Raw genomic sequence first — 15,322 nt, 5'->3', positions numbered from 1 at the left:
TCTAATGGAGGGAAAATGTCGTAAGGTGAATCATTTTTCCCCATACGATTACATGTAAAACCAAATAATTCGTTCCAACACGAAAAACACACTCAAATTAAAGCTAAGTAGTGCATTAAAAAAAAATAACTGTAGTAAGGAAAACACTGAAAAATGCGTTTTGTAGTTGTAAACGTATAAATAACCATAATAGAATAATAATTGATAAAAAAAATATAGTTTTATTTGCACTTTACCTTTGAGGATAGACGACGGTGGAGGTGTAAACTGGTGGTGGAGGAGAGGGAGAAGGGAAATGATACTAAAAACTTAACTTACATAACATAATGTAACAATAACTTAAAAATAACTTCGAAAAGATTTTTAAAAATTAGTGTTGTTTTATTTTTTATTTATTTTTTAATTTTTATTCACTGCTTTTTGCTTCCTTTCCTTCGCTTCTACCAGCACTTTCACTGGATGGAGATCGCTTAATAAAATATCTATCCAAAGAGGTTTGGCTTTGCCTACTTTTTAAAATGTTTCTAAAATGACTTAGGCAAACGTCGTTACTCCGAGCAGCAATACGGCCAGTGTGAACCTTTTCGGAATGTTTATTTTCAATAAAATCAGTCACTTTCTGATAATACCTCAAGATTTCCTTTATCGAGCCAGATCCTTCCACGACGAAGCAAACGCGCGGACTGAGACCAATGAACAGAAGTGAATAAAAAATGGCGCTGCGAACAAATGTAACGTCGTATGGTGAGTTTTTGTTCGTATCGTGAAGCAAAAATATGTTCGAATTTCATGACGTATGCTGAAAATTTCGTATGCTGGGGCGTTCGTATTCTGAGGTACCACTGTATAATGAACTTTCACAAGAGAAAAAGTTACGCCATTACATGAAGAGTATTAATTGCCTTTTGTTGCTTCTATAATTTTGTTTACTGTATAATGATTTTGACAATCACTGTGTTTTCATATTTCAAAAATCGTATGGATCTGGTAAAAAATGAAAGCTTAAAATTTGCGAGATAATTCAAATTTTTTAAACATTTTGCATAATATTACTTAAATTTTTATGTATAAAACGTACATTTATATGATGTAAGAGTTGTTTAGCTTTTATATGTATACATTACGTACAGATTTCAATAATACCATAGTATTAAAAAAATTATGTCTATCGGTGCAGGAGAAATCGACTACATCTTTCATATGAAGACCTATATGCCTGGAGTTATATTCAAGTGTTATAGTAAGGTAAAGTTATATGTTTACTTTTAAATCATATTTTAATAAAAATGAAGTGAAACAAAGAAATTTATCCAATGTTTATATTTTACGCAGAAATTATTAAGGTTCAATTACAGAAATGGAAGAAGCAGAAGTTTCAAATAGGGAGAAGAGTGTCGTCGTTTGTCCAGTTAATTACAAACAAGTTGCGAAAGTAAGTCGGCAAAATGCATTTTATTGTAATTTAAGTGATGGAAAATTGTTCTGTGACAAAACTATTATTTCATGATTATTCAAGTAAATTATTAGCTGAAAATTTTTGCAGAAAATTCTTCATATTAAATAGTTCCACGCGCACTATTTTCATCATCATTTAACTGAACATAAGTTAAACTTACAAGATAATTAGATAAAAATATATTGATTGGATAATAATTTTAGTGGAGAATGGTAATCAATATCCGGTGATGCTGAAGAACTGTACAGAAGTTCACATTGGACCGAGAATAGAAATTAATTTTGAAGAACCGAATGCAAGTCGCTTAAAGAAAGAAGATGAAGAAAGTAATGGTAAGTGCGTGTCTTTACAATAAAAATACAAAAGAAACATAATTATTATTTTAATTTCTTTGTTCTTTCGTGCTTAGAATAAATATTTGTAATTAATTTACCACATTAAAAATTACGTAAATTGTTTAATTGTGAAAATATTTACAGTAACTTAAAGGATTCATACAATAGGTTTCAGTTTTCATTAATTTAGAATTATAAAATAGAATTTTCTGAAAGGCAAATACTTATCTAAAGTAAAGCATATTTTCAATTGCATGGTTTTATTATCTCTCTTGTAGTAAACAAAAGAAAAAATAGGGCTAGTGAAGTGCATTCGAAACGTATACACTCATAGAAGTTTAATGAATTTATGAACAACAAGTTATCCTGCTGGTAGGGGCTAGGGCAGGATAACTGCGCGTGTAGAATGATACTACCAGCAATATACCAATCTTCTATAATTTCTGTCAGATGATGGGATTGACAGTTGGATAGCCGCTTAGATTGCAGGAGAGAAACTAAGGCAAAATAACTAATGGAATTGGGTGAATTTTGCATAGTCTAAATATATGAAAACGTATTGTACAGTGAAAAAGTGTTATAAGAAAATCCTTTTTTATCAGTTGACATGGAGGAGTGTAATTTGCTGCTATTTGAATTCGAGGTAATTACATAACTTATTGATAATAAATTCTACAAGTAGAAAAGGATGAGCTGTTGCTACTAATCCAGAAATAATATGTAATCTGAGTATAAAATGCGAAATCGTTTTTCTGAACTGAAAACACTGGTGTATGTATTAGCATTATGCAAGCCTAAGTGACACGATATAAAAAAACAATTTCTGCCAGTTTCTAGTCCAGAATAATGGTATCTGAGTCAAACACCCGAGAGAACAAACTTGATCTTTCTTTATATGGGGAATGTGAATGAAAACAACACAAAGTCGCTTCACGCGTTGACTGACATTTCTATAACTGAGAGATTGGAGTCGATGGTCCATACAAGTAGGAACTACCAGGGAATAAAGTTGTTTCTCTGATTATCTATTTTTTAAGTGTGAAAATAGATGGCGAGACGTGCTCTGCTTGCTGAAAGGAAACCGCCATGTTTTATTCTGCGATTCCTAACAGCTGGATGGCGAAATTGAGAATTTCGCTGTTGCTTCAAAGCTTCTTTTACAAGACGAAATATACGTCGTCTTTTTAATATACTCCAATACTGTACAATAATGCCATTGAAATTATCAAACCCGGCAGATGATCTACTCTACCGGTAGGATGGTGCCCATTCAATCATTAATTAAGGCGATGCGCTATCAAAAGCTGTTTGCAGTTTCTAATAGAATTGAGTTCGTTCTCAAAATTCAATCAGTCGAATTTAAGAAACATTTTGTAATTTTATATATCTTGACACGAGAAAATAGGAAATAAAAAAATTCTTTGACGATTTTGTTTTAGGCATTCAAGAAATCTATCAGGAGAGACTGGAATATTTTTGTACGTTATTTTTTATAGCAGTGGCAAATTATCGTTGTAGTTGTACTCCGAAATAACATTGTGAGCAAACTAATATGAAGGCTGATTCAAGCGAATTTTCATATGCTTATTACTAGGAAGCAGCGAAAGAACAAAATTCATTTCGAATGATTAGTGGCATATGATATGGTATACCCTTCGTATTAACTGGAAATTTTTAGTAAAAAGGGATTAAATTTTTGAATATTCCTAATTTGAAAGTAAACTAAAAGAAGCTATCATGTTATTTCATTAAATAATGAATTTTTTTTGTTTTTTCCTCCTCTAGAAATGTTCAACAGTTGCTGCCATATGTTGAAAAACAAATACAAGACCTACTTTTCTTACATGAGATCCTATTTGTGGGAAGGCAAGAGGAACGATTTTCCATTAAAGGATTATTTCATAGAATTGAGAGTAGAAAAGGCAGATTTATTTGGCAAGAAAAGCGGAGAGAAAATAAGCTTAAATGAGATATTTTCTATAAAACAAGATGGACACCAAACTATTTTAGTAACAGGAGATCCCGGTTATGGCAAAACCACTATTTGTAAAAAAATTGTGTACGACTGGGCAACCACGAATTACCTCAAACACTTTGATTTAACTTTTATTGTAATTTTAAGAGAATTAGGCGATAGAAGTGTAAAGGATGCATTACTCGATAATATGCATGTATACTCGTCAATTAATAAAGATTGGAAATTTCAAGACAGACAACGGAATATTTTAGTGATTTTGGATGGGTTAGATGAGATTGTAGATAAATCTAAAATTCTAAAATTTATAAGAGAGGAATCATTTTTTATTTCTCGTCGAACGACGATTGTGGTTTCCAGTCGACCCGAAGCAGCAGAAGACATCAGGGAAGATATGAACATGAGGTTTTCCATAGAAGGATTTTCTCCAGAATACCAAGAAAAATACATTCAATTAATGTTCAGAGAAGACAAGAGTAAAGCGTATATACTTTATTCTGTACTGAAAGAAAACGAGTTTTACAGTAAAATGGCAGAATGTCCTCTGATGTTGCACATGTTTTGTTGCCTTCATCAGAATGGAAAGATAACAGAGATTGAAAAGATGACAGATTTATACATCCAAATATTTTCTCTCATAACCGAACGTTATGTTAGAAAAACAAATCAGCAGAACAAGTTTAAAAGAGGAAAATTTTTTGTGGGAGAAAATTTGCTAATGAAATTGGGAGAAGTTCACTTTATCACCTCAGAACGATTGAGGAATTATTTTCCAAATGAAGATGAATATAATTTTATTATCGGACTTGATATTTTGACTCTCGATTCCTTTTCTGAATGCGATAATATAATTCGATATAGGTTTGTACATCGCACATTTGCCGAATTTCTATCAGCATTATCAATGTACGTTAGTTTTCAATCTACTAATCTATGTATGATCTCACCTGCAAATAGTATAATTGGTATGAAATTCTTATTTTTATTAGGATTTTATAAGGATGAACCTTTACCCGAAAGGTTTTTAACATACGTAGAGAAAGAAATGTTTAAGCCTCAATTCATGCTTGAAGTTCACAAACAAATGAAACTGAGAACGAACTGGAAACAATTTTGTTCTCATGCAAAAGTGATATTTTATTCTTGGAAAGATCGTCGTTCTTTAGAAGAACTATTAAAGTTCTGTAAATTGAAAGAAATATATTTTTATTTCCTTGAGAGAGACAGTGGACGTTTTGAAGATCATAATTACTCAATTTACTACTTAATTAAGGATAGTTTACAGCATAGTATGAAGATTTATCTTATACTCTCGCTTGAAAGATTGCCTAGGGAAAATATATACGACATCAGAGGACCTATTTCACGCATTCTCGAATTGTATTATGAAATGGACACAAGTAATGTGGACGTTTTTCTTATTGGCGTAAGTAAACCTTTGGATGATTCATTCGATACATTCACGAATGTAAATTTCAATTTAAATTTATCTGACGACATGCGGAAATTATTAAAAGTAAGTAAACGCGAAAAATTGGTTGCATTAGAAACTGGGGACGAATTAAAAGTTACCGGCAGTTACATTCTTTCTTTGAAACAATACGAAAGTATACGTCGTCATATTCTATGTAAATCTGCGAGTAAACACAACTCAAAATGTGTCATGATGTAGACGAGTATTGAAATAAGAGAATAGTATAAACTCTATTTAAAAAATTACATGTATTTTTCATGTAATGGCGAAGTTCAATGTAATGATATGGGGGCTGAAAGCTTAATATATCACACTCGTCATACAATACATTAGGCGTATATATTAAATAAATGTAATTGTGTACACGAAAAACTTTAAATTTTAAATTGTTTTCATTTTCAAAATATTTATGCACATTATTCAGTGTCGTTTTACGGTCAAATCATGCGGCATGATTTTTAATAATAAAAAAAATGTAGTGTATTGAATTATTGTTCCATTTAAGGGTAGAAATGGAAATGAAATTTCTATTGTCTGTTAAACAGTACGGTAAACACGAACGTTTGCTATTGCAAATACTGTATTGCGAAATATACTGTTCCTATATTAAATTAGGAATTAAGTCACCAAATTTGAAATTTTTCGGGATTTTTTTTACCTTAATAAAGTTTTTTGAAAATTTGAATGGTATTTTATATTTTAAACAACTTTTATGCCATCAAATTTACATTTCGTGTAGTAAGATGTATTCGACATATAAAATTTACTGTGAATAAAAGTAATATTAAAAAATTTAATTCAATTTATAGGATCTGAACCATCTGTGACAAGGTATACAGGATACCTTTCGAAGGCGAATACGATCAGTAAATAGCCTATAGAAAGAGGAGGGAAAAACAGAGATAGAGAACTCCGGAAGTGATGCACTTTAACACTCAAAAACAATTGAACAATATACATTTAATTTAGCATAAGCCGATTATACGGGATAATCTGATTATTTAACAGTTCATAAAAAAGACTTGTTTATTATGTTTCGGCTAATAATTTACTTGCTTAACATATTTTCGACACGGATCATTTTAACATACACCGTTTGAAATTACAACAGATCAACAATTGAAATCATGTATACACCAACATTACTTTTAGTTTATCATTCTTATACGATAAACCAGGGTTAAATGGCGAATAAAAGTTCTAGAAACTGTGAGTTTAAAAATAAATTTTATTTAAATAAACTGACTGAACTGTTGTAATTTTCTCGGCTACTATGTATATATATATCAAGATAAAAGTGGGAATCGTGTCAAATTGTCCCTCCGAGTTTTTGCAAATCTTCACTTTTCGACACTCCCAAAGCCCAAACAAGTCAAACAAATGTATGTGTTGGTGTCTATTTCACTTAATATCTCAGGATGGGGCAAAAATACAGAAACGTAATTTGTATATCCTGTATATACGGGGCATTAATTCTATTAAATTTTGGTTGTGAAAGGTCAAGGAGATAGAGAGACAGAGAGTGCACATTTGTCATACCTCGCAAAAGGCCAGACTCATTGAAGATTTCACTTGTTAGCATTTATAGTGTTTTATTAAAATTATTTATACCTACAAAATTAAGTCCTTTGCTATTTTATAATAATCAATAATAAATGAAGTTTTTATAACAAAATTTTTATATCATATGTCTCTACGTACGATTTTACTTATTTGTTTTGATTAATAATACAAATGTTAATTTTAAAATATTATCTCACCAAAGACGAAATAGTTGCATAACTCCTTGCTTGAATTTTTTCTTATCATAACAGAAAATCAAAGCGACGTAATAATGATTCTTGAAAAATATCAATAGATTTCATAAAACAACATATAATTTTTTGCTAAATCATAATCTCACCCTTACAAGTGTTGGTCAGTTGGTAAACAGGGCATGATGACTGGCCTCGGTATCAGAACCTGATCTGTTATTTTTGACAGATTACAGTTTAATTTATTATTAAAATACACGAAATATTAAATGCAATAAACAAAATTCGTCTGCTAATATTAACTTAGATGTTCGAGGCTGCAATAGACGTAAACATGAGTAAAGAATTTTTAAGTAAGAAAGAGAAACATTCCATCTATTCGCCTGTTTTTAAAGCAAATGCACGTAAACAGCAGACAGAGCAAACCTAACTTTTATGTAATAAAAAATATTTATAAGTGCAGATTATTTTCAGTTTATGTATTAATTACACGTACTCATCATGAAACTCTGATTTACCCTACTTAAATTTTAGTGCTTGTAAATAATTTCTTATATTAAAAATCTAATAATTACGAAGTTACATATTTCTGTTTCTTGCACGAAATTAAACAAAACTTTTAAGTCATTATGAAATTATCATTGTAATTTAATATAATTTACTTTAAGTAAACCTATAATTTAGATTAAAACTAAATATATTTAGCCAACTTACATTTGCAACTTGTTTTTAATTAACGACACTATTCTCCTCACTTGGACCTTCTGCTTCTGCTATTTCTCTAATTCAACCTCAATTACTTCTGTATAAAATATAAACGTTTGACACATTCGTTCGTTTCATTTGAAATCTATTGACGTATTTACCTTACTATAACACTTGAATATAACTTTAGCCATAAAGTAAATATAAACGATTGTATAAAGCAGTTTAAATTTTCATGTACACACATGAAGTTTCTTCTTTTTTAGGCATACTTCCGGGATGAAAAAAATTTCACCCCGGAAGCCTCACAACTTTATAACAAGGCAAATAACAGAATGTGGGTTGCGGTATATTCGAAACTGTAAATTAATATGGTATACCTCTTGTAAAAACAACAGTAATAATAATATTTCTCGATAAGTATAATCCGTGTCTCTTAATGTATTGTTTAATCTACATTTAATATTCTTACTCACAGCCTTACGGGTCCATTATGAGAAATTAGTTTAAATAAACCAGCAACATTTAAAAATTTGGTGGCGCCATTTGTTATTATATTTTGTTTAAAAAACATCTTTATATTTTAAACTATTATAAAATGGCAAAACGCTTAAGGTTGAGGGTAGGAATGGGTTTTATAAAGAATTCTAAATGCTAATAACGAGTAAAATTGTGATTACGTCCGACCCTTCTAGAGATACGCCCATCCCGATTCTTTCCCGTCCTCTTCTGCCACCAAAATGTAATGAATTCAATCACCCTGATAAACAAACCTTCCGGTAAAATTTCAATAATTTTCGACAGAAAACACAAGAGTTATTAAGCTTCAAACAGGGTGAACATAATTGTGCCTAACAGACACTGAAATCGATACATACAGAAATTACTGCCAAATGTTTTGGCATTTCTCGACGTTCAAGCTGTCCTAAGTGTCGAAATGTAAAAATATGCGGGTTAATTTTGCCTGATCGCCATACTTTTCTTTTGTTATAACAGGCCGGTAAGTAAAAATCGCTGATAATAGAATAATTTTTAGATTAATAATTTTATTTTATTTTATTTTATTTTATTTTATTTAATAATTTCATTTTAAAAAATATCGAAAAAAAATCTTACTTTCTTAATGTGAACTGAAGTAGTAAAGTTCCTGCCGTATCCGATTTTTGTATTAACTTTTCATACAATTGAAAATATGACACGAGAAATAAATGTCTCTGTTTACAATAGTAGCGCGTGACTGCCTCAACACCATCGGTAAATTCAGTGACATCACTTTATAATGTTGAAAGTACTTTGATAGAACGTATCTAATCAAAAACCGATCACCCATTCATTTATTATTCAATTAGCGCAGGTAATTTTGACATTTTTTTTGCAAAATTATTCTGGGTATTTTGTTATTAACAGCGCAGAACTGGTAAATAATGTTGAAGTACGACGAAATCCTTGATCTGCGACGAGGTGGTAATGAACTCCCGATGACGACGAATGGCCTTCTCGTCACCGGGATTTCTCTTTTATTTTGGGGGTCGTCCCGCTTTTTAATCATGCCCATCTTTGGTAATGTTAAAGGTTAAGAGAAATAGATGGATTTCGGTCGTGAAGTTCGTGGTGACACATTCGGAAGATGCGTCACCTTGGAAGAGAAGTTACTCCGGGGTAAAAGATATAATCATATCCTTTAACATTTTTTCAAGTCCGGGCCCTCATATTGTATATTTTCTGCTTATTTTTATGTAAAATATGTATACAGTATATAAGAGATATTTTATTAATAATAAAGTATCATATCTAATGCTTAACATTAGGGAATTTCCCTGACAATTTACAGAATCTGTGAGATAGAATATGTAATTTCCACTTTTAGGTTTAAACAACTTAAGCACTGCACGAGATACTATTTTTGAAATTTTGATAATTTCATATATTTTATGTAAATAACCTGTTAAATAAAGTTTAACGAAAAGCATAAATCTGGGAGAATAGAAAAGAAAGTAGCAAGATCCCATTAGTGACACACTTTCTTTCGAACGACATCTCTTCCCAGAAAAATAGGAAAGAAATTTCAGGTCGGTCCATCCGATTTTACATGCCAACTCAGAGAAAAGACGAAACCAATGGTCAAAAAAGATAGCAGACCAATTTAGTCAGAAAGCCCTTTGTTACCTTGAGAAGATTCTGCTTCCTCTTATCGTACTGAGAATGTTTGATTCAATTAAATAAATACGCATTTCTTCTGACATGTATCTACAAAGGAACTAACTCTACAGATATTTATGTCAACTCTCTCTTTCTATCCCGCGAAATTAGGAGTAAATAGAACACAAATTAATGCAGAATATAGTAATGTATATAGTAAATCTAAATAATCAGAATGCTTCCTTAAACGACAACACGTTACAGTAATGCATTAATATTAAATACAGTTTATATTGTTAATTTAACTTTGTATAAACTATACTGTAGACTAATTACAAAAGAATAATGTATAGTATTACTTGACAGGCAACGTATGGAATGACACAAAATGAAAATATATTCAAAGAGATATTAAAGGGTATGACAATTTACAAACAATTCACCTGAAACTGAAACAACAGAACTATTATTAATAAATCACTATTTTTATGAGAATCAAGAATGTTGCAAAGTTACTTATTTTTACAAAAACTGTGATATTTCGAATTGCATTTTATGTTCTTTGAGCGATATTTGCATTTTTTATCAATACAGTATTTTTTATAAACCCTTGTTTAATTCCAAATGCTAGCATCAATGCTGAGCGAAGTGTTAACGAAAACGAGTGTACAGTACGTAGTGAATGTTAACAAAGTTACTCTCAAAAATTGTAAATTCATTACGAGCGTAAAACGAATTCTTTACGTAACATGTCTCTTCGACAACTGCATCACAAATGTTGCAGTTGCAGTTACACCTATACAAGTGAAGAAAAATCGTCCTCATTATCGTAATGCAACAATCCATCTTCGGAATCTCATGTCCTTTTTTTCTATCACTCAGTTTCGAACGTATCTCTGTTCGACCCACATCTTTTGTCACGTTTACTTTTGGTCGGTTATAAAAATCAGTTCGGAGATTTGTTATAACAATTTCTTCCGATAAGCCTCTGTCTAATCCTCTATATATTCTACTCCCAATTTATCCCGTATTGTATTCCTGTAATGTTCTAATCTAGTACATCCCAAAAATGTTCTCATAACGTTCACACGCGAGTAAATTTCGATCGTTTAAAATATAATATAGTGTAATGAATTCATTTTAAAAAATAAGAAAAATATCTTACTTTCCCGAAGTGAAGTAAATTCGTAAAGTTTCATCTCACCTCCCAGTTTTTTCTTAACATCTCATACAATTGATAAACATGGAGTACGAAATGCACATTTTACTCCATTCGAGTAACACACATATACATCGGCATTATCACTAACTTCGGTGACCTGACATTACGAGATTAAATGTATCTTCGATTGGACAATCCGAAGTGTTTTAAATAATACTAGTTGCTCGGTTATCGGTTACATTACTCGAAAATATAGTGAGTAGAAATGTATACCTGTATAATCACTTCCTTCCTGTCAAACTAGCAATTGGCCATCTCGATCTAACCGTAGTAAATGCAGGCAAACACTACACTCAGACATTAAAAGTAGTAGTATTACGCATTTCTAAATGATAACTGTATTTTAAACTTGGGAGGTTTTACTGTTAACTACTACCATCTATTATTAAAATTTTCTAAAGATATAACTAAATAATGGTAAATACTAAATAAGCTATAAGCGTGTTGAAATTTTAACCTTGTGTATTAATTTCGTAGTCAAAGGAGTGAAAATAATAATTCCATAAAATTACTTTAATGCAAATGGCTGTTATTATTATGTATTAAATCTTAGTTTCAAAACAAAATTTACTGAACGTTTTGATTTATTTCAGACAGGAAAACTTTAAAATCGTCTTATATAAGAGATAACGCTCTCGAATGTTACCCAGTTGACCCTATCTAATGGAATAAATCCTATTTGATAAGATTAACTAAATCTGAGTTTAATACTATAACTAAAACTCTAATACTTTGCATGAATCATACTAAACGATTTAATATATTAAATACAAAACATTGTCAAAAGATGGCAGCAGTTAACGGTAAAAACAATTCAACAGTTTTCCTTTTAGAATTACGTAAAACTACTTCCTTTAATGTCTCTGTGTAGTGTTTGCCTGCAGTTACTACAACTGCTGGTTTAATAGGAAGGATTATAGTTATACCTTTGTAATCATTACATTTTCGGACTGATGTTACAGGTTATTGAGTAGCTGTTATTATTTAAAACACTTCGTATTGTTCCAATTTACTGATAGATGAAGCACTCTATCTCTATTTGAGTGGATTAACAGGTTTCGTACGCCATGTTTATTAATTGTATGAAATGTTAACACAGAAATTGGGTACGGCAGGAAACTTCACTTCCATAAAGTAAGATATTTTTTTAAATGATTTTATTAAACGATATCTTTCGAAAGTAATTTATAAAGTAAAAATATTTAAAAATTAATAAATTATTTATATGCTATACCAAGGGTGTTAGACTATTTTGAGTGCGCGTGCCATTTAATAAGCATAAAATACACAGGTACGATCTGTTTTGTATGTGTATAAAAAGTTGATTTCGTCATGGATCGTGTATTTTAAATTATNGTCCGAAAAATGCATTTTATTGTAATTTAAATTATGGAAAATTGTTCTGTGACAAAACTATTATTTCATGATTATTCAAGTAAATTATTAGCTGAAAATTATTGCAGAAAATTATTATTATATATATTAAATAGTTTCACGCGCACTATTTTCATTATCATTTAACCGAATTACAAGATAATTAGATAAAAATATATTGATTGGATAATAATTTCAGTGGAAAATGGTAATCAATATCCGGTGATGCTGAAGAACTGTACAGAAGTTCATATTGGACCGAGAATAGAAATTCATTTTGAAGAACCGAATGCAAGTTGCGTAAAAAAAGAAGATGAAGAAAGGAATGGTAAGTGCGTGTCTTTACAATAAAAATACAAAAGAAAACATCATTATAATTTTAATTTCAGTGTTCTTTTGTGCTGAGAATAAATATTTGTAATTAATTTACCACATTAAAAATTACGTAAATTGTTTAATTGTGAAAATATTTACAGTAACTTAAAAAATTCATACAATAGGTTTCAGTTTTCATTAATTTAGGATTATGAAATTGAATTTTCTGAAAGGCAAATACTTATCTAAAGTAAAACATATTTTGAATTGAATGGTTTTATTATCTCTCTTGTAGTAAACAAAATAGGGCTAATGAAGTGCATTCGAAACGTATACACTCATAGAAGTTTAATGAATTTATGAACAACAAGGTATCCTGCTGGTAGGGGCTAGGGCAGGATAACTGCGCGTGTAGAATGATACTACCAGCAACATACCAATATTCTATAATTTCTGTCATGATGGGGTTGACAGTAGGATAGCCGCTTAGACTGCAGGAGAGAAACTAAGGCAAAATAACTAATGGAATTAGGTGAATTTTGGCATATTCTAAATATATGAAAACGTATCGTACAGTGAAAAAGTGTTATAAGAAAATCCTTTTTTTACCAGTCGACATGGAGGAGTGTAATTTGCTGCTATTTGAATTAGAGGTTACGTAACTTATTGATAATAAATTCTACAAGTAGAAAAAGATTAACTGTTTTACTAATCTAGAAATAATCTGTATGAAATGTATAAAATGCGAAATCGTGTTTCTGAACTGATAACACTGGCGTATGTATTAGCATTATGCAGACCATGAGTGACACGATATAAAAAACAATTTCGGCCAGTTTCTGGTGCAGAATAATGGCATCTGAGTCACACACCTGAAAGAACAAACTTGATCTTTCTTTATATGGGGAATGTGAATGAAAACAGCAGAAAATCCCTTCACGCGCACCCCAATATCGAAAATTATGAACAATAAAAACGTTTGGTTTCCCATTTCAAAAATATATTAGCATTACTAGAAATTCTCTATTTGTAATTTATAATAAAATATTTTACAGATATATACGATATTTGATAACAGAGTATGAACATATATATAAAATTTTTTTAATAATGTTAGGACAAATGTTGGTTATTTCTGCTTATAACTGTTAATTGAAAAGTAAATTTTATTATTTAAAAATACTAGGCTGATGCAATTCATTTTGCTGGTGTATTTGATATATCCTCATTTAATTTATCCCATTTATATCTGTACAGGAAAAGAGAAGAAACGATTTTCTAATTTAATTTTGCATTCGTCACAATCAAGATTAGAAATTATAAAGAAAAAGTAATAAAAAATATTTAAGTGGTGTCTTAACTTCAAAACAGCTCAATTATTTGCAGATATTTATTAAGATTTGAAACGTTTTCTTTCTGAATGCTAAGACCAATAATGGATTTTGGTCGTTAGAACTTAATTTGTAGTTTTAAGAGAAGTTTAAGCCATTTTTTGACAACTAAAGAAGTGAAAACTATAGAAAGGAAAGAGACTGAAAGTGAGGGGAAAGAGAGAGAGAAAGAGAAACACAGAGAAGAAATTCAATTACACAAGAAGAAAGAGCACGAGAAAGAAAAACAGAGAAAGTGAGTGAGTGAGACAGAGAGAGGAGAGAGAACTTACTAATCAATTAACTAAAACAACTCCAGTTTTTTACCGTTACTACGCTGAATAATCAGAATCAAAACGACGTCTTGGCTTCCGTGCAAAACGAGGCACTAAAGAGGTGCCGCCCCTCCGGTCACAGGACACAGATACCAGTAGAGTAGATCATCCGCCCGGTGTGATAATTTCAATCGCTTTATTTACAGTAGGAAGAGGATCTATGGATCTCCTTGCAGAACAAGCTTTTAAGCAACTGCGAAATTCTCAACTTCTCGATCCGGCAGCTAGGAATGACAAAATTAAACACGGCAGCTTCCTTGCGGCAGTCTACATTCCTGAGGAAACCTCGTATATCACCAAAACTGCTTTCTCTTGCTGAGTTAATTACAAACAAGTTGCAAAATAAGTCCGAAAAATGCATTTTATTGTAATTTAAATTATGGAAAATTGTTCTGTGACAAAACTATTATTTCATGATTATTCAAGTAAATTATTAGCTGAAAATTATTGCAGAAAATTATTATTATATATATTAAATAGTTTCACGCGCACTATTTTCATTATCATTTAACCGAATTACAAGATAATTAGATAAAAATATATTGATTGGATAATAATTTCAGTGGAAAATGGTAATCAATATCCGGTGATGCTGAAGAACTGTACAGAAGTTCATATTGGACCGAGAATAGAAATTCATTTTGAAGAACCGAATGCAAGTTGCGTAAAAAAAGAAGATGAAGAAAGGAATGGTAAGTGCGTGTCTTTACAATAAAAATACAAAAGAAAACATCATTATAATTTTAATTTCAGTGTTCTTTTGTGCTGAGAATAAATATTTGTAATTAATTTACCACATTAAAAATTACGTAAATTGTTTAATTGTGAAAATATTTACAGTAACTTAAAAAATTCATACAATAGGTTT

General features: G+C 30.6%; 1 protein-coding gene and 1 long non-coding RNA gene across 2 annotated transcripts in view; both read left to right on the top strand.

The window, feature by feature from the left end:
- The window catches only part of LOC111632620 (NACHT, LRR and PYD domains-containing protein 10-like), a 10,818-nt gene extending 4,935 nt beyond the window's left edge, over positions 1-5,883 (top strand). Inside the window, exons 2-5 of the mRNA XM_023377110.1 lie at positions 1,178-1,245; positions 1,333-1,432; positions 1,660-1,788; positions 3,577-5,883. Coding sequence (XP_023232878.1) covers position 1,432; positions 1,660-1,788; positions 3,577-5,438 — 1,992 coding nt within the window. The 5' untranslated portion in view covers positions 1,178-1,245; positions 1,333-1,431 and the 3' untranslated portion in view covers positions 5,439-5,883. The remainder of the gene's footprint in view (positions 1-1,177; positions 1,246-1,332; positions 1,433-1,659; positions 1,789-3,576) is intronic.
- Positions 5,884-11,914: 6,031 nt separating this feature from the next.
- Positions 11,915-14,321, top strand: LOC111632613. Its single transcript, XR_002757895.1, has 2 exons — positions 11,915-12,194; positions 14,007-14,321. It is a non-coding gene; the product is annotated as an uncharacterized LOC111632613 (long non-coding RNA).
- Positions 14,322-15,322: the final 1,001 nt, after the last annotated feature.

The sequence above is a fragment of the Centruroides sculpturatus genome, unplaced genomic scaffold, assembly GCF_000671375.1.
Source record: "Centruroides sculpturatus isolate CEXI.00-Female unplaced genomic scaffold, Cexi_2.0 scaffold689, whole genome shotgun sequence".
Taxonomy (NCBI): domain Eukaryota; kingdom Metazoa; phylum Arthropoda; class Arachnida; order Scorpiones; family Buthidae; genus Centruroides; species Centruroides sculpturatus.
The sequence above is the reverse complement of the archived record's forward strand: the minus strand, read 5'-3'. Positions and strand labels throughout refer to the sequence as shown.